Here is a 27,989-nt window from a genome sequence, read left to right as displayed (position 1 = left end):
ACAGGCTGGAATGTAGCGGGGGACACAGAGCGGATGCAGATCTTTTGCAAACATCTTTATTAATCTTGTACAAAAATAAGTTCCATGGACAGTCCCCGAAGGCGGGGTGGGGGTGAGGTTGCACTTCATAAGTTACGGGGCAGTCTCCCGCTGAGGCTAAGTACAGTATGGCTATTGGGGGGAGAGGGGTGCTGCAAGCAGCATTTGGGGGGAGGGGCCAGCGATCCCGTCCCCTGTAGCAAGATGAGGGTGCACCGGCCCATTTGAGATGGGCCCATGGCAGGGGACAGTGGCAGAGGGGTTGCCCGGCCCAGCCGAGCTGAGGACCCCCTTCCTTGTGCCCCCCGGCTAGCCCCCTCCCCCAGTGCCAAAGTCCATCTGCGGAAATAGCAGCTACAGCGAAAGGTCCGAGGTGACCTGCATTGGGGGTCCAGGGGGTCGCCGGCGAGCGCTGCGGCGGCCTGTGTCTGCGCGGATGTAGGGCTGATTCCGAAGATCTGGCAGAGAGGAGACAGCGCATTCACCCACCAGGAAGGAATCCGCCCAAGGGTGGGACTACCACTCCGAGGCACAGGCCTTCCCCTTCTAGGGGCCCGGGTTGTGTGAGTCAAGGAGGGCTCCTGTTTGTGTTGACCAGACCCCCCTAACACACCTCAGCATGCATGGCCACAGCAGGGGATGGCAACAGGCCTCAGTCCCCGCAAGGGCCCTCGAGGCTAAGCCACTGGACTCAGAGACCAGGCCACCCAGGTACCTGAGAGCTAGAGGGGGAGCTCCTCTCCCAGGCTGGCCTCACAGAGGAGCCTGGATGTCCGCTTGCCAGTGCGGGCCGTGAAGGGCACTGTCTTGAGCACTGAGGGTTAGGAGGGAGGACGGGGGAGAGAAAGGAAAAAGGAAAAAAGACAGAAAAAGTAGCAAAGAGGCAGCGAGGCAGCCAGACCCCTAGGGTGGGGAGGTGGCTGGAGGAAGGACAGGAGGACAGACCAAGTACACACCAGTCTCGGCCAAGCCCTCACCTGTGATGATGTCTTCAATGGCCCCATCACGGTCACTCTCATAGATGAGTGGCTCCTTCTGCTGCTTCCGTTTCAGCTCAGAGATGAGGTCCATCTGTTGCCGCCGGACCTTGGGCGGGGACTGGGGGGGCAGGGAGGGTATGTAGCTGCAGTTTCTGGGTCTCCTCCCCACCACACCGCCATACCCTGTGTGGTCCCCCAGAGCAATCCCCCACTGCTGGCTTGAGCAGAAGGAACCCATTCCCATCCCAGGCTGCTCGCCTTGGGCAGGGTCTGTCAGTGGAAATGAGGGAGCGGAAGAGTGCCAGACCTTTAGGGGGAGGACGCCCAGTATCCCTGCACCCCAGGACCAAGCTCAGGGGCAGCTGCCTACCTTGGATGCTGGGGGCTCCCCTCTGCCCGGAGTCTCAGTGCCTGCCTCCTGGGCAGCTGCTTCTTTCTTCCACTGTTCCACCTCCTGCTCAGCTTTCTGAGAGGCCAAGGTAGGTCTCCATGAGCTGAGGCCTCCCTCACGTACCCCTCCCTCTGCCCACGTGGACAGGCTGCAGCGCCCTGCAGTGGTGCCAGCCTGCCTCCCAGAAACCCATACCTTGTAGGCCTTGACGAAGCGGCTAAAGAGGGAAAAGAACATGGAGGGGGACGTGGTCTTGGGGTTTTCTCCGAAGTACTCCACCACAGACTCGTAGGCCTCCTGCAGACACAGCCCGTCAGCCCCATCAGTATGGACCCCTCAACGCCTGACCACAGCTCTGTATGCACCCCCCCCCCCCGCCATTAACACACTAGCCAGTCCATCTCTGCTTCTCCTGGCAGGTGGCCTCTCATTCCTACTCCACCCCGCAAAGTGTCCCAGCTGTGGCCACGCCACTCCAAGCCTTGGTTACTCAACCCCACCTAGGTAGCCCTTCACCACCCACCCCCGCCCTCCCCACCTCCAGGGCCTGGCTGGCCCCAGCCCACCTGCGCTGTCTTGCTGTCTGCCAGCAGCTTGTCCATGGTAGGTGAGTTGGCCCTCAGGAACTCCTTGAGCACCAAGCAGTCATCCTGCCGCACGAACTCCCGCTGGGTCAATTCCATGCCTCGTTGCAGGGCGCGCACATCCCCTAGGACGCTGTCCAGGGACACTGGGGATGGGGCGGTAGAGAGGCGGGAATCAGAGAGGCAGGACTCCCACCCATTTATATCCTGTGGGCCCCTTGCTTTCTCCCAATCCATATGAATCCCCAGGGCTGAGCCCCTCTCAAGGTCAGGAGTGGGGAGGGGGCACGGCCCACCCGTACCTGAGCCTGCCTTGTCCAGGAAGTGCAGTTCACTGCAGAAGCCTGTGAGCTGTGGGTACTTCTCAGCAATGACCTTCACCAGGTAGTGCAGCAGTGTCTGCTTTCGGTCAGTCGACTTCATCTCCAGCAGCTGCGTGAGGACCTGTTATAAGCCACGGGCCACCAGCCCTCCTCCCCCATCGCCCAAGCCAAGGAACCCCTTCTCTCGCCCCTCACCGCATCCAGACTCTGGAGCCGGAAGCCATAGGCCGCCCCACGCTTGCTGCTGTTCATGTAGTTGCCGAAGGCCAGCACAATCTAGGAGAGGCGGGGAGAGCTCAGCAGGGTGCTGGGCCGAGGAAAGCCCCTGAGGTACAAATTACACAAGAAAAGGTGGCCAAGAGCAAGCCCCAAACTCAGCCCTCACTGCAGTCCTCCATGGACCCCTCAGGTCTGTGACACATGTACATGCCAGTGTTCATGTTTGACCCATGTGCACGGCTAACACCACGGCGGACCCAACGTCGTCCTCTGCTATTCCTCCCCAAAACTCTGCTGCCAACATCTCCTCCCAGCCTGCGGAGTCGCCGCCTTGCTAACAGCCATTTCTACTGAGGCAGGTGTGGGTTCTCTACTAATTACACTGTGACCCCCAGAGGGGCTGAGCCCTCAGGCAGGGTCTGAGGTGTGACACTCTCTACAGGGCAGGGCAAAAGTAGGTTTACAGCTGTATCCACTTTTGAATAAAACGATAAATAATACAAGAATAAACTCTGGGAGTTTATTCTTTTGCCCCCACCCTATACATGGCCTCCACCCCCACCCTGAGCCTGTATGTGAGAGTTGGGAGCATTATATTTGTTGCATCCTAGATGTGCAGGGCGGGGCCTGAGTCTCCCTCTGACATCCCAGGGTAAGCAAGGGGTCAGGGTGGACCCTACCTCCCAGACCCTTGCCCTGGGCTCCCACTCACCTCCAGGATCTGGCGGAGTTTGTCAGAGGACTTAATGGACATTGAGGCTGCAATGACGGCATTCAGTTGCTGGGGGAGGGAATGGGGAGGCAAGGTAAATTGGGGCTGTGTAGGAGCAAGCCCATAGGAGGCTAAAGTGCACTCAAACGCCATCCTGGGCCAGAAGCCCAGGCTTGGGGCAGGCTTCTCCCCATCCTCAAGCCAGGCCACGCCCACACCACCCTGCCTGCCCCGCCCACACCGGCATGAGCAGCTGGACAGTCTCCGGGAAGTTGCCCAGGAAGGTTAGCGTGGTCATGCGCTCTGGCAGGCGCGGGATGCGGCTGAAGCGCAGCATGAAGCGATCCTCCTCCGACAGCTCCTCCATGGGCCGCTGCTCCTTCTTGAAGCGGGCGATGAGGCTGCGCTCATAGTCCGTGGGCAGGAAGCGGGTCAGCAGTTCCAGGAAGTCCAAGCTGAGGGCCTGCAGATCGTACCTGGAAGCAGAGGGGGAGGTATTGCTCCACACCCACCAGATCCCCTCCCCTTCCTTGATTGAATAAATGAACTTCAGGATTTGCTATTTGCCAACAGCTTCAGAGAACAAGAGATAGGAGTCAAGGGAAGTTGGCAACTGGGAAGCCTAGGATCCCCATGGTACATCAGTGGCAGATGTCCAGCTGAAACGCCTGAGCCTGAGTGCCCACAGCTGGGCAGGGAGGCAGGGAGGGAATGGGAACATCTCATTCTGGGCGTGACCTCACAGTACGGCCTCAGTTTCTCAGCCTGAAAATGGGAATAAGGTTCCCCACCCAGAGTCCCTGACCAGGGTTGATACAAAGCTTGGCGGGCTCTGTCCCATAACTGGGGCTCTTTTACAGCCCTGGACTAGCAGGAGGGCTCGGGTGCCCACAAGCCCACGCAGGGGCACTCACGTCTCAATGGCCTGGCAGATGCGGTCAGCCCCCAGGTTGCCCTTGCGCAGGGTGATGGCCAGGTTCTTGGCCCGGTTGGCCTCAATGAGCGTGGCCTTGCTGGGAGCCTTCTGGGCTGCTTTACTCTTGAGAGTGCTGAGGTCCAGGCTGGGACCTTGGGACTTAGTCTTGAACTGCTCCTCGAAGTCACTCATGTCCAGCTCCTGAGGGCACAGGGACAGGAAGCAGGGCTGAGTGGGCTGGGGCCTGGTACATTCCTGGCTGATCACCATGCTCAGTACTAGAGCCACCTGCCCTGCCCTGACCTGGCCACTGGCAGAGAAACAAACCACTGACTCATCCTGACTGCAGGCCCTGATGGGGGATACAGGGGAAGCACAGGGAGCACTGAGGAGGAGAGGGGCAGTACCCAACCCCCAGGACTCAGGCTCCTAGCAGTTACAGCTGAAGGAAGAGCTAAATTGGCCAGGGGCAAACGGGGGAAAGGAAGGGCATTTCAGGCAGAGGGAACAGCTTGAGCAATGGCTTGGAGGCCAGAGAACACGTGCCTTTTGAAAAACACAGCGGAATTGGAAGGGCTGAAGCCCAGGTTGTTTGTGGGAAGATGGGAAAGGGCCCTGAAAGGAGGAGAGAGAGGCCAGACGCGGAGGAGGGATGTGCCCTTCCGCAGGGATGAAAGAGAAAGCCTCCGCGAGAGTCAGGATGCACTGCCTACTAGATTCACTAATCCAGTTTGGTTTACTGCCCATTCCTAGGCCTCCGTGTCGTCACTGTAAAATGGGGTGGAGGAGGTGCCCACTCTTAGCGCCCAGCATGATCAGGCAAGTCCCCTCCTTCTCTGGTGCCCACCCTGGCAACCAGCAAGGCCATACGCACCTGCAGCACCTTCTCATCATTGAGCTCAGTGAAGACGGTACCCGTGATCTGGTTGGGTTTCAGGGCCACCCAGTTTAAGAGTGGCATTCGGAACTTGGTCTGGATCGGTTTCTTGGCCTTCACCCCTGGGACCAGGAGGGAATGGTCAGTATTGCGGCTGCAGAAGGTGGGATGGCTGGAGGGCACCAGGGCCCAGCAAGGGCGGGCAGGGCCGGCAGGAGGTAGTAGGAGAGTCCTGAGGACACTAAGGCCAGGGCCCCAGCCTTCGTCTACTCCCAGCCCTGGGGTCCACTCACCAGTGTCCATTTCTGGGCTGGGCCCTCCAACAGCATCAGGAGGACCTCCAGGAGGCGGTGGGGGTGGCGGAGGCACCAGCCCATCTATGCCAGGAGGCGGTGGTGGTGGTGGCGGAGGTGGTGGCGGTGGTGGCGATAGGCCTGGCAGTGGTGGAGGTGGCGGGGGCTCCGAGCTGCCTGGGAGGGGCGGGGCCAGTGGGGGCACCCCGAGTGGGGCTTCCTGCTGGGAGGGTTGTCCAGGCAGCGGGGGTGGGGGGGGCGGGGCTGCTGCTTCCGGAACTGGCTCTGCTGCAGGTGGGCGGGAGTACGGAGGATAGGGAGGAGAGGGAGGTGTCAACTTCTTGCCTTGGGTGGTCTTGGCTCCGCCTCCCCACCATACGCATGCGCATGCGCACTGGTCCTGTTTCCTACCCATCCACACCTACCTGAGCAGTGTCCACAACCCAAACCTATTTTACCCAACTCTTCTTGCAGGTGGTGTCCTTAGGCTCCCTCTCCAAGCCCTGGTTCCCCCACCCTGCACCACCTAGCTGGGAGCTCCTGCTCACCTGGGCTGGGAGAACCGGTGGGCACTCCCAGATTTGGGGCGTCACTGCCGCTTGGAGTTACCACAGCAACTGGGAGGATCTCGATGGAGACTGCATCCCCAGGCCCCCGCAGGATACGGATTAACCCCTTCTCCTCCAGCTCCTCCACCTTCAGCTCTAGGGCCGAGGGCCTCGCTGGGGCAGGGGCAGGCACTTTCTCAGGCTCAGGCGGACGCCTGGAGACGCCCATGGCAGTGGATTCGCTGTAGCGCTCCTGCAAGCCCGGGGAGGGGGGGGGGGGCGTCAGTGCCCGCCTAGAGTCCTGGCACTGAGCCCCATCCTCTTGCCAGAGTGGAGGGAGGTATCAAGCCTAGAAGCCCCAACTGGTCTGTTCTTGGGAGCCCATGTCACCCCTGGCCTGGCCCATGCCCCCAGCCTCACCCGTAGGGTCTCCAGCTCCTTTCGGGCCTGGCTTAGCTGCTTTTCCAGCTCCGCGATCTTGGCCATGGATTCGTTCTCCGCGTCCCGAAGCCGTTCTGTCAGCTGTGGCACCCGACACATGGTGAGTTCCCACCCGCTGCCGGGCACTGTCACCACCAGTGAGGGGGAGGCATCAGACACGCCTGGAGGGCTGGGGGAGGCTTCCTGACGTACTCAGCCCAGATGCAGGTGGGCTGAGCTTGGCACTTGAGCCCAAATGGGTGAGGCACTGAGGACACTAAAATTCTCTCAGGAGGGGAATCCAAGGTACCACTGATGGGGGGAGGTAGGTGAAGAGGAAACTGAGCTGGGTGGGGCCTCCAGCTTGACCTTCCACCCAAGTCAGGGCCCCAGGGCCGAGCACACTGGGAGAGGAGGGGCCTGCCTTCCTCAGAGGTCCAGCACAGTGTGGGGCTCCACGAACACTCACTGAGAAAGACACCCAGAGGATTTAGGATTTATGTTCAAGGTCAAACTCAGGAGCCAGGTAGACATGCCAGTGTCAGGCCCCGTGCCTGATGCCGGTGTGGGGCCCTGTGGGCCTACTGTGTTCTGGGCGGAGTTCAGGAGCAGCTCTCACCAGGGTCACCTGCTCCTGCAGCTCCTCCATGTGCTCCAGCACAGCGTTCTTGGTCTCAGTGTCTTCCAGCAGCACGCCCACATCAAAGACATTGTCCAGGTAGGCCTGGATCTGCACTTGCAGCTTGTCGCTCTCTGTGAGCCGCAGCCTCTGTCTCCCAGATGGAAGGGCGGGTGAGGCTTGGTGTGAGAGGCCTTTCCAGTACCTCCCCCCACCACCAGAGCCCGCAGGAAGGGGCCTGAGCCCTGGCTGGCTTTTTTTCCTTCCTTTATTTTTTATGGAGATATAATTCATAGACCAAAATTCACTACTTCACACTGTACAATTCAGTAGTTTTTAGTATGTTCACAAGGTTGTACAACCATCACTATCTACTTCCAGAACATTCTCATCACCCCACAAAGAAGCCCTGTCCCCGTCAGCAGTCACTCCCCATTCCCTCTTCCCCCACCCACGGTAACTGCCGATCGGCTGTCTCTAGGGACTTACCTATTCTGGACATTTTATATAAAAGAATCATACACTATGGGGTGCTTTGTGTCTGGCTTCTTTCACTTATCATAAAGTTTTCAAGGCTCATCTGTGTTGTAGAATGTTTCAGTATTGCATTCCTTTTTATGGCTGAATAATACTCCACTGTGTAACTATAGTACCCTAGCCTGCTGTTAATCCCGGCTTTAACAAATCCGATCCCAGGGAACCGGCTGTATGGGAGAACGTATTTGCCAAGGACACAGCAGACAATGGTTTGATCTCCAAAATATATGAAGAACTCATACAACTCAACACCAGGAAGACAAACAATCCAGTTAAAAAATGGGCAATGGACCTGAGTAGACACTTCTCCAAGGAGGACGTACAGAGGGCCCATAGACATGAAAAAATGCTCAGCATTACTAGCCATCAGAGAGATGCAAATTAAGACCACAATGAGATATCACCTCACACCTGTCAGAATGACCATCATTAATAAATCAACAAACTACAAGTTCTGGAGAGGGTGTGGAGAAAAGGGAACCCTAGTGCACTGTTGGTGGGAATGCAGACTGGAGCAGCCACTGTGGAAGACAGTATGGAATCTCCTGAAAAAATTAAAAATGGAACTGCCTTTTGACCCAGCAATTCCACTGCTTGGAATGTATCCTAAAAATCCCAAAATACCAGTTCAAAAGAGCTTATGCACCCCTATGTTCATAGCAGCGCTATTTACAGTAGCCAAGTGCTGGAAACAGCCTAAGTGCCCATCAGTAAATGAGTGAATTAAAAACACTGAGGTACATTTACATAGTGGATACTATGCAGCAGAGAGAAAGAAGGAACTCCTACCTTTTGTGACAGCATAGTTGGAACTGGAGAACATTATGCTAAGTGAAATAAGCCAGGCAGTGAAAGACAAACCCCGTATGATCTCACTTACAAGAGGAATCCAATGAACAAAACAAACTAGCCAGCAAACTAGAACCAGAGACTTGGAAACTTGGAACAGACTGACAGCTGCCAGAGGGGAAGGGGAGGGGGAGGGGAATAGTGGGGGAAAGAAGGGGGAGGGATCAGTCAAAAAACATGTACGAGTGACCCGTGGACATGGACAACAGGGTGGGGATGGACTGTGAGAGGGGGGTGGGCTGGGCAGAGGAAGGCAAAAGGGAAAAATTGAGACAACTGTAACAGAATAACAATAATTTTTTAAATGTAAATAAATAAAATAACTCCAGTCCCAAAGGCTCTGCTCCTCTGGGAAGCCTCCCAAAGGTATTAGAGAAGAAAGCTGCAGCTTCTCTGCTGAGGCCAGGAAGCACCGAGCCTTTCTGTCCACCTTCCCCAAGGCAAAGAACTCCTCCATGACCGGGACCCACCCAGGGTGAGCCCGCTCCCACGTCTGCCTGGTGTCTCTGCACTCTCAATATGTGCTCCCGGAGCCAGACCAGGGCCACCTAGACCCTGTTCTAGCGCCTGGCCCCATGGGCTGGGTGCCTATTATGTGGCAGACACCATCCTACTGAGAATCATTATTATCTCTAAGATTCTCCTATGTTACAGATGGGAAAACTGAGGCTCAGAGACAAGAGGCCTATCCAAAGTCACATGGGCTAGGAAGTGGCAGAGCCAGGATTTGAACCCAGGTCTGCCTGACCCTAAAACCCATGCTGCCAACTACTGAGCGATACTCTGCAATGGGCAGATGGTTCAGTCTGAGGGAGAGTGCAGGGCTCACCTCCAAGTACAAGTCCAGGCCCAGGTGGGTAAACTCATATTGTAAGAAGACACGGAAGTTCATGTTCTCCACTGAGTGTACCACAATGTTGATGAATTGCATGCAGGCCACCTGGGGGGTGGGTGACATGAGCAGGTCTGTGATCCTCTGGGTGGGGGGTCCTCAGCACCTTCTGCCTTCCACTTACCTCCCAAGCCCCCTCTCTCTGCGCATGTCTCACTCCACTAACCCAGGTTGGTCCCTACCCTTATTTTTCCCCCACATCTCCCCCCTCTAGACTCCCCCTCTCTGACATCACATCTACGCCTCCCCCACCAGCCATCAGCCCTCACACTTTGCAGGGCAGATACTGAAGCCCAGGCGAGGCCCCTGAGCTCACCATGAAGTCGATGTTGCTGTCTTCGTTCAGGAAGTATTCCATCAGCTTTTCAAAGCGGTGCTGCTCCCCACACACCTGGGTGGGAGAGTGGCTGTCACTGAGCGCCAAGTGGCACACCTCCTAAGCCACCTTCCATCTGCCATCCTTGTGCCTCTAAAGGCTCCCCTCAAGTTAAATATAAGGCCGCATCACTCCTCTGCTCAAAACCTCCCCTTTCTTTCCATCTCTCCCAGCCCTCCCCATCCCTTACTCCCCTCCGGCCACACTGGCATCCTGGCACATTCCCCCCTCGGGCATTCACACTGCTGATCCATCGGTCTGGCGGGTGTGTCCCTCACTTCCTTCACAGCTTTGCTCAGACCTCGCCTTCTCACGGAGGCTTCTGTGCCCACCCTGCGACCGGCTCCCCTCCCCGACAGCAGCCCTGACTTTCCCGTGGCATTCATCACTTTCCAACATGCAGTTTGCTCGTTTATTCTGTTGTTTATCTGTCTTTCCCCGCCTTATTTCTTCTTTTTCAAAATTTTGTAAACTTCATTTTAATTTTTGACTTTAGAGAGGGGAAGGGAGGAAGAAAGAAAGAGAAGGAGAGAAACACCCATGTGTGTGAGAAGGAGAGAGGGAGAGAGAGAGGCAAACATCGTCTACCGGTTGCCTTCCACACCCACCCCAACCGCAACCCAGGTTTGTGCCCCAACCTGGAATCGAACCGGTGACCTTTCAGTTTGCAGGACAACTCCCAACCAACTGAGCCACACTGGCTGGGGGTCCCTGACTTATTTCTTTTCTTCACCGATCACCAATGTATGTCAAGTGCCCACTCTGTGCCTGACACACAGTAGGTGCTCAATAAATACTCATTAAAGGAATGAATGCTGTGTGCTGCCTTCTGCATCATATTCTTAAGCATTTACTTCTTCACCAGAGTCAGCATCTCTGAGATGTACAGATCAAGTTCAGCTTAGATCTGAAAAGGCTGAGGGTCAGCAGATGTCCATAACTGTCCCTGTCACCCCAGGCAGTTCCCCCATATGATTCTGCACTTTCTCTTCAGAGCTTCCCCACCCCAGATTGTCCCTACCCTGTGTTCCCCAAATGTCTACCCAACACCCCCAGCAGAGGCCACAACTGCCAGCCTCAGGGCTCTGAGCAACTCTAGAGGACAAGGACATGTTTGGCTGGGGCCCCCAGTACCTCCTTGAAGTTGTCAAAGGCTGCAAGAATGATGTCGTGCCCTCCCCGCACCAGGCACACAGCCGCCAGCAGCTCCAGCACCAGAGCCTTGGTTCTGGGGAGAGAAGGGCAGGTTGTCCCTTGAGAACAGCAGGCCCCACAGCAAGGGTGTGCGGGGGCCTGGCACGTGGCGGACAGGGAAGCTGATGGGCGGGGTGGAATGAGCCGGAGCAGCAGTCCTGAAAATGGGGGGCACGGGGCAGAGGAGGCAAGGGGTTAAGTAGCAAGAGAATCTGGATATGGAGAAGGTTAGGGGCCTGGACCTCACCTGGGGTTCTTGTTGTTGAGACTCAGAGCGATCTCATTGACACAGGCTGGGTGGGTCATGACGAGGCTGAAGCCAGACTGGAGAGAGGGGAGAGGTCAGCAGCTCCAGGCAGACCCCCCAGGACCACCAGCACCCTCCTGCCCTGACCCCCTGGGTCTGCCAGCGCCATACCGTTCTGGTCTCTAACTGCCCTCAAGATTCGAGAGTTCTTTATATCCACCCACAGCTCTTCTGTGGCAGCCAAAGCCTGGTCCCTCTTTTTAAATACCTTTGTCTGTTCAAAAGTCCCAGGACTTAGCCCTGCACACAGTGAGCCCTCAAAGGCTGGCTGAGGGGGGAGGCCCAGCTTCACTAATCACTCCTCCAGATGAAATGACCCACGTGGACTGTTTTCCCCACGGGCCTGGTGGCCGGCCTTTCTCGGTGGGTATGCCGAGGTCCCCACGTGAGTGAGGCACACACACCCAGACTCCTAGTCATGTCTGGGGATGCTCTAGAAGACCTGATCAGGAAGGTTCAGAAATATGGGCTTCCCCTCAAGACTGTCAGCCTCAAGACCCTGAGCCAACAGCCCAGATGCCCAGGTTCTCCAGTGGGGGGCAGGGGCAGGGCACAGGCGGTCCTGGAACCGCAGCAGCTTGGGTGGCCCCAGTGAGAACCGGCCTGGCTGACCGACCTGGTAGTTCATGATGGCCCGCAAGCACATAATGCAGACGTGGACGTCGTCCTTCTGGCTGACGATGCGGGAGTTCCGCAGGGTCTTCCTGCTGTGGGCCGGGGTCAACCTGGGTGGGGTGCAGAGGAGGCGGCAGAGGTCAGAGCCCCAAACCTGGCTTCCCAGTCCCCCCACCACTCAGATGGCCTCTGGGACAAGAGGCGGACACATCTATGCAGCCAAAGAGTCTGGCTGTGGGCAGGAAGGCGTCCTCAGTCCCGAGGCCTGGGGCCTGGCATGCAGGGGAGGCTGTGAGCAGGGGTTCAGGAAAGCAAAGACCCTTAACAGCAACTTGGCCTTCAAAAGGGTGACTGTGCTGTGGGCATGGAGAGCCAATAAGAAAAGGTAGTCAAGCCCTGGCTGGTGTAGCTCAGTGGATTGAGCTCAGGCTGAGAACCAAAAGGTCACTGGTTTGATCCCCAATCAGGTCACATGCCTGGGTTGCAGGCCAGGTTCCTAGTGGGAGCCACATGAGAGGCAACCACACATTGATGTTTCTCTCCCTCTCTTTCTCCGCACCTTCCCCTCTCTCTAAAAATAAATAAAATCTTTAAAGAAAAAAAAAAAAAAAAGGCAAGACAGTAAAGGCTTGGGAACCACCACAGAAATGCCCTCCACAAGGTGGCGCTTCCGCTTCCGGCCCCATGGGCTTATCTTCCATCTTGGGAGTTAGACTGAATTCTGACTGCCTAGCTTCAAATCCCAGCTCACCACTGACTGACCAAGTTACTCAATCCCCCTGTGCCTCAGTTTCCTCATTTTTAAAACAGGAATGATAACAATAGCACCTCCCTGAAAGAGTTGTTGGGACTGTGGTATGTGCTCAGAGCAGTGCCTGGCACAGAGTGGGTGCTCTACATGTTTGATAACTCTTCGCTAAAAACCATGATTTTGCCCTGGCTGCTGTGGCTCAGTGGATTGAATGCTGGCCTGAGAAGCAAGGGGTCGCTGGTTCTATTCCCAGTCAGGGCACATGCCTGGGTTGCAGGCCAGGTCCCCATTTGGGGCACGTAAGATGCAACCACACACTGATGTTTCTCTCCCACTCTTTCTCCTTCCCTTCCTCTCTAAAAGTAAATAAGTAAAATCTTTTTTAAAAATTTAAAAAATGAAAAAAAAAACGTGATTTTTTCACTGTTGCAGGACGTACCAATTGTGACGGCCACATCAGGTCCTCCTGACTGCTCTGTCACATACCCAGCACTGTGAGGCCCCTCTGCCTGCCCATCGCCCTTCTCTCACCATTGCTCAGCTCTGCCTCTGAGTCTTTGCTCATGCTGTTCCCTCTGCCTGGAGTGCCCTTCCCTGTCCCCATCACGGATTGTAAAGCCCTCATCATAAGACATGGTTCCCGTGTCATCTCTTCTAGGAAGCCTTCCTGATGCCCCAGGCAGTGGCTGCCTCTCTTCTCAGAGCTCCTAGTCACACCTCCACGACATCCTGTCACACGTTGTCCCCTACTAGACCAGGGAGTCCCAAGGGCAGGGTAATCAGTCTCCTGAACACCTGCTGCCATGCCTGATACATTGTAAATGTTAAAAAATGTTTGTTCAATGAATGAATCAATGAAGAAACATGTTGTGAGCGTTTGGGTCTTAATATGAAGTTAGTCCCCCAGACCCAAAGTAGGAAGGGTGGAAGCTGAGCGTCCACATGAGGCTCCAGGGCCATCTCCTTCCCTCTCCCCACCTCCCAACAGGAGGCCCTAAGTTAGGGTGGAATGACCTATCCCCAGCAGCTAAACGCAGGGGCATCAGTCAAAGGCCTCGCCCCACCCCACCACCCAGGAGACCACCAGGCATGCACCTGCCCCCAGGCAACTACGTACCGGGGAGAAGGGGGGCACCTGGAGGCCGCATGGAAGAAAATTGGGGTTAGATGGGTATAAGAGGGGTCCCACTGACCCAGAAACTCCTTCCTTATTCCAGACCCACCCAGATTCCAGCCTCTACGTGCCCACCCCTGAAGGCTTATTAACACACCCATGTCCCAAGCTCTGTTTGAGGCCCTTACTCTGACCCCCAATGCCAGGCCACCCCACCCCCATCCCCAGAGGAAGTCTGGCTGGGCACAGCAGTCTAGGGGTGATTTCTCCATTCTCCCCATCACCCCACCATGGGGCCCACATACTTGATGGTCAGGTGGCGACTCTTGGGCTGTGACGCCAAGGATGGCGGGGAGCCCTTGCTGAGATCTTCCACGGACTGCTCCAGGGGCTTGCTCTTCTCTGAGCTGGGGGTGCCATTGTCCGTGCTCTCCATGTCATACCTGGGGGTCAGAAAGGGAGTGGAAGCCAGCACTGCGGGGCCCTGAAGAGAGGAGTGGGGGGAGTGAGGGGGGACAGTTCTGCAGGAGAGACTAGGGGGCAGGAGGAGGAGGTTGTGTTCTCGGCACCATGCTGGGCATAGTAGGAGGAAAAGGAATGGGGCACAGAAGGGTACGACCCCATGTCCCAGCTGGCTGCCCCAAGATACATCCCTCCCTATTCACAGCAGGCCTTCAGGAAGAGGCATCATTCAGGGCCAAGTGCAGGTTCCAGGGTAGGCTTTGGCTGCACTGCATGGAAGCCACCAGAGGAATGGCAAGGTACAGGGATGGACCAAGACTCCAAGGAGCAGCAGGTGGGCCAGGGTGCGGGACTTACGTGACAGAGCACTGGGCAAAGGCCAGGTACTCAAGAAGCACATCCAGGCCACGGTTCTCCTCGTTGAGGAACTCCTGCACCCACCTGTGGGGCGAGGGCTCCCTGAGTTCCAGCCAGGAAGGAGGTCCTGCCCAGAGTGGGTGCCCAGAGCAGGCAAGGGCCCTGGGTGCACTCCCCTCCGGGAAGACACCAAGCAGCCCCTGTCATGGACCCAGCTATGCCTGGGGTTGCTAGGGGCTCAGGCAGGACGCAGAGCCCAGCCAGCGCCTCCAGGGGTGGGTAGGAGAGGAGGCAGGGCAGCTGTCCTGGACACTCTCCCCCCAGAGGTGGCCCATAGGCATCACAGGTGCAGGAGAGGGTGCTGGGCAGGGGATCAGCAAGGGAAGCCCCAGGGACTTCCTAGAGGAAGAACTCTCCTGGGCCCTCCAGAGCGAACTCTGAGCCCTGGCTCACCCAATGTGGTTTGTCCTCAGGGAGATCTCCAGCTCCCGCAGCACCTGAGTGGACTCCTGAACTCGCCTCTTAAACTGAGGGCCAAAAACAGGGGAGTTTAGTGGGTGGAGCCCAGCCTCCCACAGGCCCACCAAGCCCTGAGGCAGCAGCCAGCCCTCCCCTCACACCTGGCCTTTCACCCACCGCCACCACCACCTCCACACACCTGCCCGACAGTCAGCATTCCTAGGCTACCCCTACTCCCCCGTGCACACTCAGGACACACACACACACCTCCATACACAGACACGCAATGCACACACAGCTGCATGTACTCAGGGACACAGGGTACACACACATTCAAACGTGAACACCCCAAGTACACACAAGCACCCTGGGTACACAGATATAAGGTGCCCACACGTCCGTACAGAGATGCATGGGGCACACATACGCCCTGTGTGTGGACTCAAGGGTACACACACATCCCCATGTGGACAAGAAAGCACACATGTGCACAGACACACAGGGCACACACCTACACAAGTACACACACGTGTGCCCCTGTGAGCACACACAGGCTATGCAGAGGAACCTGTGCGAGTGCCTGCCCAGGGCACTCTCAGGCCCCTGTGAACTCACGCTCACGTGCACCCACACAACCACAGGAAAGTTTATACACAGTTACTCCAGCTGCCCAGAGCTTGGAAGGGGCAGGGGAGAGGGACAGAGAAAAAGGGAGAGATGTGTACCCCCAAGTTGGACATCCAATCCGCTGCTACCTTTCGGCTGACCCCACCAGTTTCCAGGTAGCTCTTCAGCTTTTGGATGTAGGCTGCGGGGGGGTTCTTGACTTGAAACCGCTCCTAGGGAGGTAGAGGGGGGTGTGCAGGGAACCAGCCAGGGCAAGTGACCAGCCCTTGTCCCAGTGTCCCATTCTCGGCTGTGACTGGAGGTCCCAGGCTGCTTAAGACCCCTGTGACATACCAAAGGCATAACCAATCATCCAGTCCACTTTAAAAGACCCCGGCCCTGGGCCTGGCCTTTCCTTCCCACTGGGGCCTCACAGGCCACAGCCCTAGCACAGCCTTGGGATGCAGTGCAGAGGGGTCAGGCCGGCCACACACCCCACCCTGGGAGGAGGGGACTCAGGCCAGTAGGAAGCACCCTCCCACCCCCAAAAAACCCGCCCTGGCCACACCCAGCTGGAAGTACAGGGAAGAGGAACACTTGGAGGGGCTCTATGGAGGGCCCAGGCCCTCTACAGGCGGATGGCCCCTTCCCCAGGACATGACCATGGCTCTCCATTCACCTGGGATGGTAGGTACCCATGTTCGCTCATCTCCTGCGCTCCTGACTCCCCGGCCCCACCCAGTGCTCCAGTAGCCACTCACACAAAGAGGAGGGGCCACATCAAAGGCCCCCCACCCTGAAGGGCTCCCATCCCTCCCAGCCCAGACCTCTCAGATCCGCCCAGCTCTCCACCTCCCCCCTCTCCCAGGCCTTTCAGCCCAACCTGAGAGGTCAGGTCAAGTGGCAGGGACCCCTACTACAGCCTCCAAGGCTCTGGTAGCAGCTCCCCACCCTCTCCCCAAGGCCCAGCCCTTTCCCTATCTCCACCCCCAGACTCCTGCCCTGTCAGCTCCTCCCATCCATTAGCAGCTGCTGTAGGCCTAGCCCAGGCTCCCAGGGGAGAATCCCTGCTCCCCACTCCCCACCCCAACCACCACCGCTACAGGCCAACCTCCCTCCATCCTAAATCAGTGAGGCAATAAGGCCCCGCCCTGCCAGGCAGTGGGAGGGGTCCTCCTGCTACCATGGACAGCAGCCGTAAAAGCTGGAAGGGCCAGGGCGGCCTGGGCAGCCAGTGAGCTGTGAAGGCAGCGAGCCCAGGCACCTGACTGAGCACCAGGTTACAGGGTTCTAGTCCCTGCCACACCGCTTGGTAACTGGTTGACCTCGGTGAGCTGCTTGTTGAGGGCAGCTCCTCTGGACCCAAGGTAAAAGGAGGACAGGGAGCCTGCCTGCCTCCCCTGGGGTCAGGCAAAAACGTCCAACCCTGGGGTTACCACCTCTCTTCCCCCACCCAGAGCTGAAAGGTCGACAGAGGCTGCTCCAGGAAGCTCAGAAGCCCCTGCCAGCTCTTCAGAGGACAGACCGTGCCCTGCTCAGGATTCATAAGGTCCCTGGGGAGGCCCATGTCCAAGAGAAGGGGATTCCAGAGTCCCGCAGATGCCCCCAGCACCCCAGCACCCTCCCCAGATGCTGTACTGGCCTCTGGGTAGGGTCCTGGTCCTATGGGTGGCCTGACAGCGCCCCTCTCCTGCCAGCCCCAGCCTGGCCAGGGCAGGGAGTCCCAGTGGTAGGAGGGTCCTGGTACCCACCTGGTCACAGATGAGCTCCCACTTCTTCTCATTGTCATACTGGCTCAGCAGCTGGACCTTGTCCGGGGGCAAGTTCATGCAGTTCTAGGGAGGGGAAGACAAGGGAAGACCCTGAGCTGGGGGCCCCAATAGGGGGTGGGGGTGGAACATGGGCATCTTCAGGGAACAGCCCCCTAAGTAGGTCCATCATTCACATGAATCCCTGTCACCCTCACCCTGGGAGGCAAGTAGCATCAGCCAATAAGAAGACTGAGGCACAGAGGTGGAGCCCTTGCCCTGGGCCAGACATCTAGGAAGGGACAGGGATGTGAATCCGAGTATGCCCACCTCCAGGCCTGACCTCCTCCCTGGCACACCTGCCATGCGGGCAGGGGTGCGGGTTCTCAGCTTAACTTCCTGGGGCCGCAAGCACCTCTGGGCTCATCTCCCCGTGTGTGATAAGGGGGTATCTTCCTCTCTCCCATTTGGGTGAGAAGCTAACAGGGGGGCATCTGCAGCCAGGCCCAAGTGCAGCCACCAGGTACCAACTGCGCACACTCCTGGCCCAGGACCAGTGTCTCACAAACACCAGAAAACTTCTTGCAGAAAAGAAGTTAGTTCCCAGGTGGTTGCCAGATGGGAGGGGATGCGGGAGAATGGGTGAAGAGGCGAGGGGATTAAGAAGTTCAAGTAGGTCCTGGCTGGTGTAGATCAGTGGATTGATCATGGACTGCGGACCAAGGAGTCACCGGTTCAATTCCCAGTCAGGGCATGTGCTTGGGTTGCGGGCTGGGTCTCCAGTGGGGTGGCGTGAGAGGCAACCACACACTGATGTTTCTCTCCCTCTCTTTCTCCCTCCCTTCTCCTCTCTCTAAAAATAAAATAATAAAGTCTTTTAAAAAAATAAAAAGAAGTACAAGTAGGTAGTTGCAGAATAGCCATGGGGATGTAAAGGACAGTGTAGGACAAGGAGTAGCCAAAGAACCTACACACATGACCCGCAGACGTGAACAATGGTGTGGGGATGGCTAGAGGGAGTGGGGGGTGCTGGGTGGAGGAGGGCAAAGGGGGAAAAATTGGGACAACTGGAATAGCATAATCAATAAAATATAATTTTTAAAAAAGACAAGAAAACTTATTGCAGCAGGGACAAACAGCAGCCTTCTTCTCCATCCCTCTGCAGCCCCTTCACATGTCGTCACTTCTGGAAGGAAGGAGGTGGAGCCGGCCCTGATGCTGAGGTCAGAAGGGCAGGGAGTTCCAAGGAGGTGCATCATGGCCATGGGGGCGGAGGAGGGGAAATTCCAGGGAAAAGGTCGCCTGCCGCAGGGCGTGGGGGGTGCTGACAGCGTGCTGGGTCTGTGGTGCTGGAGGCTCAGGCTGGGACTCCCCTCGGGGGCTAAGAATCATCAGCACCACTCTGCCTAGGTCCTCCCCAGGCGACACGTGACATGGGTGTGGTGTCCCTGTCAACCTTCTCACCCACAGGACATGCGCAGGGACATGCACAGGGCCCTGCCTCGGGCTGCGGAATCACTTCTGTTGTCGGCACTCTGGGCTCCCGGGGCCCCTGGGACTAAGCGTGTCTTCCCAACAGCCCCTATGACGATGCTGACTCACCCCGATTCAGTAAACCCCTGGCTTATAGAGGGCCTACCCTGTGCCAGACCCAAAAAGACATTTCTAGCCCCCAAGGAGCTCTAAGTCACCTCGGGTGATGTGAGAGGGAGCCCCTACCACCTGCTCACGCTGCCCCGAGAGGAGGCCCCAGCTAGAACAGAGAGGGGGCCACCCCCACCTGAGGCTCCTCAGCCAGCTTCCTCTCTGGGGTGCTGAGCCTCCTCTGGGTCTCTGGCCAGACTTCATCCCCGAAATCACTGCCATCAGTCAGCCCCAAACAGGAAGCTGGGTGCTCTCAACCCGCATTGCCCAAGCTTTCTGTCTGGGGTTCCAGATGAGAGGTAAAACGGCCCTTCTACCAGCTCCCCTGCCCCCGGCCCAGCTGGGCATGGGGATACATCATTCCTCACCCCTATTGTGAAAGTGAGCCCTGACTGAGGAAACTGCTGCTGTCTCATCTGTCACCTCCCCCAACCCCACACCAGCCAGCGCAGCTCCTGCCACTTGGGAGGGGCTCTCCAGGCAGGGGCCATGGGGAGGGTCCAGCTGAGCCAGGGAGGTCTCCCTGGCACCATTCTCCCCTCTCCTCCACCACATCCCTCCTGGTCCATCCCCACCCCACAGAGACCCAGGGTAGGGCAGGGCCCAGGTAGGAGGCAAGGCTGAGGGGGAAGGAGGAAGCAGGGAGAGAGGGAAGGCAATAACAGGGAAATTGGAGCGGAGGCCAGAACCAGAGAAGAGGAAGGTGGTGGGGGGGGAAGTGTGGGGTGGCTGAGCCTGACAGGGGAGAGCCACGTCTCGACATGGGTCCTTCTGGGCCCTCACCCACCCCAGGGACCTGTTTGGCTCCTGGAAGGATCCCAGTGGCACCTCTAGAGGCAGCAACTAGCCACAGTGCGCACCCCAACAGTTGCAGGAGCCAGCTTTTGCTCTGAGCCCTGTCCTGGGATGACCACCCTGCACCCTAGCCATCGTCACTGGTGCCGTTAGTATTCCCATCTTACAGGTGCAAGCACAGACTGGTGACCTGCCCAAGGTCACGAAAGCCATAAGAGGGGAGCTGGGTGGCCTCAAGCCCAGAGCTGACTCTGAACTGACGCCCTGGCCCAGGACGGCCCCTTCGTTATTAGTGGGGAAGGGGAGCCTCTGACGGAACTGACACACCTGTCCCAACAGTGGTGGAGGACAGGGCACCCCTTTGTCCCTTCCCCACCTGGGCCTCCTTGGGCCCCCGGGCCTACATACCAGCCTGCCAGTCAGGCTAAATTTAGGCTCCGAAATCAGAAATAGCTCTGACAGCGCTGAGCGCTAATTAGCAGCTGTTCTTTGGTCGTGCCCACCGAGGAGACGGGCACCCTAGGGAGCGGGAGAAGGGCCAGTGGATGCCACTCACTCTGAGTGTGGTGAGGCCATCCTGCAAGACCAGAACAGACCCCCAGACCCAGGGCTCCCAGGAGGAGGCAGCACTATGGGACTGAGCGCTGGGAGACAAGTAGAGGTCTGGCCGACAGCTCAGATAGAACAGAAGAAGGGGGGGGGGGGTCCAGATGTGTGAGACTTGCCTCCTGTGAGGGGAGAGGGGCAAGGGGTAGCTACAATGTGAGACCCAGCTCTGGGCCCACCAGCCCTGTAGCTTCTTTGCTCCTTGAGCCTTGGCTTCCGCCCCCATAAAGTGGGCACACTCCCCTGCCGCCTCATAGACTCACAGAGCTCCTGGGAACCCCCAGGGGGAAGCTGAGTTCTGGTCCAATAGTAATACCCTTTGGTGATGCACCAGAGTGAAGAGGAGTTTCCCAGATCTGGGGCTGGGGGTAGTTCATCTATGACACCAAGGTGAGGGATCGTGTGGCGAGTGGAAGTTAGTGGAAACATCCAGATAGAACAGATCCGTCACCAAGGCTTGGCCAAGAATGAACTGACCCTTCAGCCCCCTTTCCCTGCTGCCCTTAATGCTTTGGGTCAGGAGGAGGAGGAGGATTCGTCTCCTGGTGCATAGCTAAGAAAAGGGCCAGATTTCCCAATATTTCTATTAGAACGTGTGGGGATAGGTCTCCTGTTCCGGCCCCCACCTCTCTGAGTGCCGGAGGGTCCTCCAGCCTCGCTCACCCAAGACCAGCCCCTTGCAAGGTTTATACCATGCCCCTCCCAGTATTGACATCAGGGGGTGTCCCTGGGGACTGAAAGGGCTCTGGCTACAGCAGGACACAGCCACACCCTCCAGTTTCACTTTCATTTAACCTGAGATTCATTCCAATCCACCTACCCACCCTCTCCCCTTGAGGCCCATCCTTCTAGCCCCAGATGCTCTTGAACTTGGGTACCAAACCCCGTCTCAGACCAGCTCTGCAGCAGTTCCATAGCCTGACGAGCCCAGAAGTGGCCCTGTCCCCCAGTCCCCACTTCCCTATCCATCTTCCCCCAACCCACATCTCTCTGGCCTTAACCTGGGCTTCGAAGCTCTCAGCCTATTTCCAAAACAATCCACTTTATCCTCTTTGTAAAATTCCAGCATAGAGATTTTCTGGGGCTCTCACAAGAAATCCCAGGCTTACAGGAGAGGGTTGTGGGGTAACCAGGGCCTAGAATCAGGTGCTGAGAACCCCCAAAGCTAACAGCTCCTCCCACCAGGGATTCAAGGGTTCCCACAGCAGGGACAAGGGGCAGGTAGGGTAGGAGCCAGGGCAGAGGGGCGGCCCATAAAGCCAGGCTGGTAGGAGCACAGCAACATAATAAATTCTCCCAAAACACTCTGGGCTGGGTTCAATTCTAGGTGCTTTACATCTATGAGCTCATTTAAACCTCAACAACAAGCCCACAGAATTGATACTATGACAATACCCACTTCACAAATGGGAAACTGAGGTGCAGAGAGATTAAGTCGCCTGCTCAAAGTGACCTGGCTGGCAAGCTGGTAAGATTCACCTTCCTTGGAAGAGGGAGCACTGAGGACTATGAAAAATGTGGGTCCTGATGCCCCAGGGTCTTCTGCAGGCAGCTTGGCCCCTTTCCCCTGTCTGAGGAACCAGGAACAGCCTGCCCCACTTCCTGCCACCCAGCACCCTACGCTTCCTGTTGTTGCCCACACTGAGCTCTTACTCACTGGGGAACCCCCCCACCAGCACACCCTCTCTCAGAGGGAAGTGGAGGCCTCCCTACCCCCTCCACATGTGCACACAGCTACCAGCTACCGTTAGCACCACCGCTGCCCCACCCTCCAGGAGAGGTGGGTCCTCCCTCTCGTGGTTTCCGGCCATCAGGCAGTTTTCAGTCGAGGCCCCACTGTTCCTAACCTGCATGATGGCAGGGAGGGCAGCCTGGCGTCTGATGGCTAACAACAGCGACCTAGGTTGGTCTTGGTGATGAGGGTAGGGGGAGAGGCAGAGCCAGGCTCTTTCACCTAGAAGGGCTCAGAGATGCAGAGGACCAGACCCACTCCCTCATCCCCTTCCTCGAGGTGGAGACTGTTTCCTGAGCACCTGCCCCTCTCAGGCATTGTGCAAGTGCTCGTTTACCCGGCAACCCTGCTCCATCTCTCAACCGTCCTAGGAGGCCGCCATCATTCTCTTCTTATCCAGGAGGAGACCTGAAGCTCAGAGAGGCAAAGACAAAATCCCACCCCCAAGCGCCGTGACCCCCAGCCCAGGAAGCTACTCTGCCTTTCCTGTGAGTAGCAGGGCAGAGAAAGGGGGCCCAAGCCACCTCCCAGGTCTCCACGTTCCTGGGAAGAATGCAGAGGCAGCCCCAAGAGCAGCCCCACCTGCTCCTGTCCATCTCACCCAGCTCTTTGCCAACTGGCCCCAGATGTCACTCAGTGTGAATCATGCCTACCACGTCCCTGGGTTCCAGGGTCAGCCTGTGCCAGCCTTGCCTGCTGGGAATGTCAACCCACAGCCTCTGCCCAGCCCAACATCTGACCGCATGGCCACAACTGCATTGGGATCCTCTGTGTGAGACACCCCAGGGAGGGGAGGCACGGGGCCTAAGAGACCCCCCAGCTACATGCCTACATGCTTCATCTGCCCCTCCCCAGAGGAGGGGGCTGGTCAAGGAGACAGCACCTCTGTCACAGGCGGACAAACTGGAGATCTCCACCTGGCCCCAGCAGGGAAGGGGCCCAGCTGAAAGCAGGACCCCAGCCTCCGCACCCTGCTTGGGGCTGTCCTGACCTCCCCACATAGCCTGGCCAAGTGCCCGTGACCCTAGGCACATGCTAAGGGCACTCCAGGGCATGAGGCCCCATCATGCAAATTCTCCAAGTGGTTCAGCCTCCTCCTGGGTACCAGCATCACTCTCAGCCTTTAGCACAGCATCCTGGGCACCTTCCCTTGACCCCATTGCCCAAGGACAGGCTCCTCCCTGCCCAGGCAGACCAGGAGTGTCCAATGCCTGACCAGAGGCATGGCCCTTCTAGCAGGCCTGGAAACAGTGCTTTATGTCCCAAACCCTCAGCCTGGCAGGGGAAGGCCTGCAGGGGCTAAAAGATACCCAGCCCTGGGCCTGGCATAGGAGAGGTGAGAGTGCAGAGCTTGGCGGGCTGGTTTCCCACCATTGTAACAGGCCCCAGTGGCTGGGCAGCCATCGCTCCTCCAATGTTGCTAAGGCAGCAGCCGGAAACCCCAGACTCAAACTGCTCTCTCTCCCCACCTGCATTTTAAGCAGGGGTGCACCCCTTTCTCTTACAACCTTCGTAACAAAGTAGCCCCCAGAAGCCACTCCTGAGAGAAAGGCTGCCCATGGGGAAAGGGAGAGCAAGCCCCCTCATCCCTTTTCTCACTGTGGGCCACGGTGGGGGTACCCCCCACCCACCCACAAGATGGGTCCCAGAGCCAGGAGCCATGAAGTGGTTTGGGGTTTCAGGATCCTACTCCCTACCAGGGATGAAAGGGTGGAGCTTAAGTGATAGGAAGAGGTTTCCTGGGGCCAAGTAACTAGACCCCAAGGGGAGTGCTTCTCCCATCAAGACCAGGGGTCTCTGGAGGAGGTGGCCCCTCACCCTCAGCAGTCTGAGGTTCTCCTCCTCGTAGACATTCACTAACAACAGGAACCAGCCCGGCCACGGAGGTGGTGCTCCGAGGAAGGGGAACCCTGCAATCCTCATTGCCAGGCCTGTGGGTTTAACTAAATCTTTAGCTCTGGGCAGGGAAGGAGCATGGCTGTCACCCCACAGTGGAGCTCAGGCCCCTGGGGGTGGGAAGTAAGAGGAGCCAAGTAATCAGCCAAGTGAGCTTGCCTGTTTGATTACTTGATGCTTTCTGCCCTTACAGGATGAGGGACAAGCTGACCCCTCCCCAGGAAGAAGGAGAGGTGTAAACACCGCAGGGCCCTGAGGGTGGGGGTGGTGCTGCCCTAGATTTCTACCCAGCCACAGCCCTGTTCCCCACCAGGACACCCTCTAAGTCCCGTCTTGGGGCCTCCACCTTCCACCCTCCACACCCTGCTACTTAGGGACCCCCAGTGGCATTCAGTGCCAGACTCAGCCAATGGGAGCAAAGGCCAAAATGCCAGCAGAGCAATCAAGTCCTACACATGCATCAGAACCTCACCATTTGACTTTTGGATTTTCCATTGGTCTGAATTATTCACAGGGCTCCTCCTCATTAGTGTGGGTAACCCCGAGAGCCTGTCCCATTCCCACAGATACACGCTTGGGGCAAAGGCAGACCCGGGTCCCCCCAGTCAGGCTGGCCGAAGTCCAGGGATCCACCAGCAGCTCAAGCTCCCCAGATGGCCCCCAGACACGGTCTGTCTTCATTCTCCCCCCTCCCCATCTGCTCAGCTCAACTCAGCTTTGCCAGGCCATGGGTTTGGGGAAGGGGGAGCAAGTGGGGAGATGGGGGAATCAGGGCCTAGCCTGGTGTGAGGTATCCCTCAGAGTCTCTCCCTCTCCCCTAATCAAGCAAAATGCCTTCACAAGAATAGGCCAGACCCCACCCCATAGCTCCTCCAAACCCCTCCTAGCCTTTCTCCTGGGAGGGGGTAGCAGCCAAGAAATCCAGGAACTGTTAGGAGGGACCGTGCAGAGGATCTGGCAAGTAGGGCCTAAGGGCCAGGGGAGGGGAAATGATGTCAGGAAGGTAGAGGGGATAAGAACCGAGCACCGCCAGCAGCCAGCACTGCTCTGCTGCCTGCGCCTCTCTGGGCCCCCACCCTCAGATCTGCAGTGCCAGCCTGCTCAGCCTGGGAAGTGCCTCTGGGGAAACGCACAGCCTCGTTCGCCTGTCAGCCAGCGTCCAGCAAGGGAGCTGACAGCAGACAGGCGACCAGGCAATTAGTTAGAGAGGGGAGCCTGGGACAGGGCTGAGGTGGGGAAAGGGAAGTGAGAAGGAGTGGCCTTTCTCCTTACTTCTGCCTCCCACCAGGTCTTGAGAGGCCCTGACTTTGCTCTGGAGCCGCCAACCACCAAACCCGTCCTGACTGCCTCTAGGCTCAGCCTGAGCTGATGGCTCCCTCCCCAGGGGCCTAGTCCCCAAGCCCCCCAGTTCCCTGGGGGGGGGGGCCAGGTGACAGAGGGCAGAGTAGGGTGCTTCCAGGCTTTTGCTCCGCACCAAGCCACAGCGAGCACCCCATCCTGACCCCGCCCTTCCTAACCTTAATCCCTTCAGTAGGTAGGAGGAGATGCCCAAGATAAGGACCCATAGGCAACCTCTCCCGGACACAGGGGTTTAGAAACACAGAAGTGTCCTCGACAGGAGCTGGCAACCCAGCTCCCAGCAGCCCGTGCACCGACAAATCAGGACCAAACACCTCAGCTCGTCTCCAACTCCCAGGAGGTGAAAATGTGACCCCTTCCATCTTTGACCCTGAGACACCAACAGATGCTCCAGACCCGCACCTGGTGTCTGGGCCTGTGAGCAGTGGGGAAGGGGGTGTCCCGGAAACCCCTTCCGTGCTCCGCTTCCAACTTCCTCACAGGACATTTTTCCTTATACCTTTAGTTTAGACCCAAGAGCGCTGGGGGAGGGGGGCAGGGTGTCTTGGGGAGGGAGACTGGGCGACTGAAGAAAGTTTTGGGGGGAGAGTGCTAAGTCACTCTGAACGAAGCCACTGACAGTCCCACCCCGTGGGGGGCGGCCACTGGGCCGAGGATCTCCAAGCGGTACCTGAGCCCCCGGGGGCGGGGACACGCGCCGAGCTCCAGCCGACCCCCGCCCGCGCCCTGAGCGCGGCAGGTCACACTCACCAGGACGCGGTTAAACCTTTCCTCCAGCTCTCCGGCCGCGGGCATCGGTTGCTTGGGTGCAGCGGGCTGCTTGGGTGACGGTGCGGCGGAGCCCGCGGGAGGCTCCGCGCTGCCGGCCGCGTTGCCCATGGTGGTCCCCACCCAGCCGGCCAGACGCTTCCAGCCTCGGAAATCCAGCTTTCCGGGGGGCGGGAGACGAGGCTCCGAGCCTGGGGGGCGAGGTGAGCAGCGGCTGGCAGCTGTGATGGGGGCTCAGCGATGCGGGAGCTCGGCTCAGCGGCACACAGGGGCCGGGGCGCGGCGTCCCATCGCGGCCGCCCGTCCGAGCAGCCGGGCAGCGAGCTGCGGGGTGGGGGGAGGAAGTCAGGCAGCAGGCCGCCGGGGACAGAGGGCTGGGCCGGGGGCAGGAAGCTGCGGCGCGGGCTCCCCCCTCGGCGAGTCTCTAACTTCTGCTATCGCTCCCCTTGCGCGCAAACCGCGATTCGCCTCCGCCGCTACGCACCCAGCCCCACGGGGGCGGGCTGGAGGGAGGGGGCGGACGCGGGGTGCTGGCCAGGGGTCCGCCGCAGCCATGGCGCGGCGGGGAGGGGGCTGCCGACCCGGTTCACCTGCCGCAGAGGGGGCGGCCGGTGCCGCTTCACCTGCCGGAGCGGGAGGCGACGGAGACTAGGCAGAGGCGGCGGCACGCAAGGCAGCGCCTCCGGGTCCTAGAACCGCAGGCTCTCCCTCGCTCCGCGCCGGGGAATTGGCGGGGTCTGGGTGAATGGGGTCACGGCTCCGGGACAGAGGAGGCAAACCTCTGAGTCGAGAACCCGGAGCACCAAGGGCAGCATTGGGGCGTAAGGGCTGAGTCCCCCTCTCGGGTTCCTGAATGAGAAGGTGGGAACCCCCTTCCAGGTCCCCCACCCCTTGTTTCTCTCCTCTGTTTAGCCCAGAGAAGAGCTGAGGACCAAAGGGAACCATCTGCAAATGAGAATCCCAAAGCAGGGCGCAGACACAGTCCGGCGGAGACCCCCGCCCCTGCGACCTGTCCCACCCTGGACCAACTCCGCGCCTGTGCCGGCATCCCCAGTGGTGTTAGAATGGAAAAGGGCAGAATTCCAGAATCTGAAGACCACCGAGGCAGTCTCAAGGAGAAGCGTGGGGGTTGGGAATGGAGTATCAAAGCTTGCATCGAGGCTGGGAAAGGAGCAGGCACTGCAGAGGGGGTAAAATCTCCTTGACGCTGTCATCTCCAGGGACCTAAGGTAGCCTCTCATCTTGGAGAATAACAACCTCTGAGGTCTGGAAATTCCAGGAATATTTCCAGAGGTCTTCGTTCATTAATCCTGACGATGACCACGGGAAATAGAACTGACGTGCTCATCTTCGAGATGGGGAAACTGAGACTCAGAGTGGTTAAGTCACTTGTCCAAGGGCACACAGCTAATAAAAAGCAGAAACAGGCCTCCTCTCTGCTCACCCTCAAAATCTACACTGCCTTGGAGCTGCTGTCCTGGCATCCCACTACCCCTCTCTCTTAGGATGGACCAGAGGATGAGAGAGTATTGGGGGTGTAGAATCCCAGGTCTGGACACAATCTCCAGACTGAACTTGAAGCTTTTCTCTTTCGGTTGCTCCCCTCGTACTTCATTTAATTTGTGAGGATCCCCAACTGGTTCCTCCTTGCACTACCAAGGCATCGCGGAGAGAATGCCCATTAATGAGCCCTGGACTTTCTCTAGGCCAGGCCAGTGGCCTTAGGTGTCCCCTCCCCTTATAGCTTCCTCTTCCTTCTGCCCTCCCTCTCAAATTAAAAAAAAAAAAAAACACCTGCCAAGAATTGAAACAGGAGCTGGGAAATTAACTAACTAATTTTAATAAAGGCTCTGCAGTGAGCCAGCCCTTCCCCCAGGTCACCCTGATGGAAACCTCTCTTCTGCCAAGGTCATTCATCAGCACCTCAGACGGGTGGGAGATGTAGTCACGTGTTTCCTATCCCAGCCAGGGACCCATAAGGCAAGACTAAGCAGAATTTTC

General features: G+C 58.0%; 1 protein-coding gene across 4 annotated transcripts; it reads right to left on the bottom strand.

Annotated features, from left to right (window-relative positions):
- Positions 1-42: 42 nt before the first annotated feature.
- Positions 43-26,408, bottom strand: FMNL1 (formin like 1). 4 transcript variants are annotated; one of them, XM_053930716.1, is made up of 26 exons: positions 25,971-26,405; positions 17,192-17,275; positions 15,590-15,673; positions 14,829-14,902; positions 14,376-14,459; positions 13,862-13,999; positions 11,693-11,801; positions 11,017-11,093; positions 10,710-10,803; positions 9,516-9,590; positions 9,137-9,247; positions 6,922-7,071; positions 6,303-6,404; positions 5,883-6,135; positions 5,335-5,622; positions 5,039-5,163; positions 4,163-4,365; positions 3,490-3,724; positions 3,249-3,317; positions 2,513-2,593; positions 2,297-2,426; positions 1,977-2,140; positions 1,606-1,707; positions 1,390-1,485; positions 1,017-1,137; positions 43-497 (listed from the first exon to the last, which is right to left on the bottom strand). In XM_053930716.1, exons 1-26 carry the CDS (start codon positions 26,097-26,099, stop codon positions 394-396), a joined length of 3,282 nt encoding a protein of 1,093 aa, XP_053786691.1. In that variant the 5' UTR covers positions 26,100-26,405; the 3' UTR covers positions 43-393. The 4 variants fall into 4 exon arrangements, with proteins under 4 accessions (XP_053786691.1, XP_071075505.1, XP_045045959.2 ...); XM_071219404.1 differs by having other exon boundaries at positions 5,335-5,619; positions 15,560-15,673; positions 25,971-26,404; XM_045190024.2 differs by having other exon boundaries at positions 15,560-15,673; positions 25,971-26,403.
- Between the last annotated feature and the right edge of the window lie 1,581 nt (positions 26,409-27,989).

The sequence above is a fragment of the Desmodus rotundus genome, chromosome 9 (genome assembly GCF_022682495.2).
Source record: "Desmodus rotundus isolate HL8 chromosome 9, HLdesRot8A.1, whole genome shotgun sequence".
Classification (NCBI taxonomy): Eukaryota; Metazoa; Chordata; class Mammalia; order Chiroptera; family Phyllostomidae; genus Desmodus; species Desmodus rotundus.
Note: the sequence above shows the minus strand (reverse complement) of the source record. Positions and strands in the feature narration are given on the sequence as shown.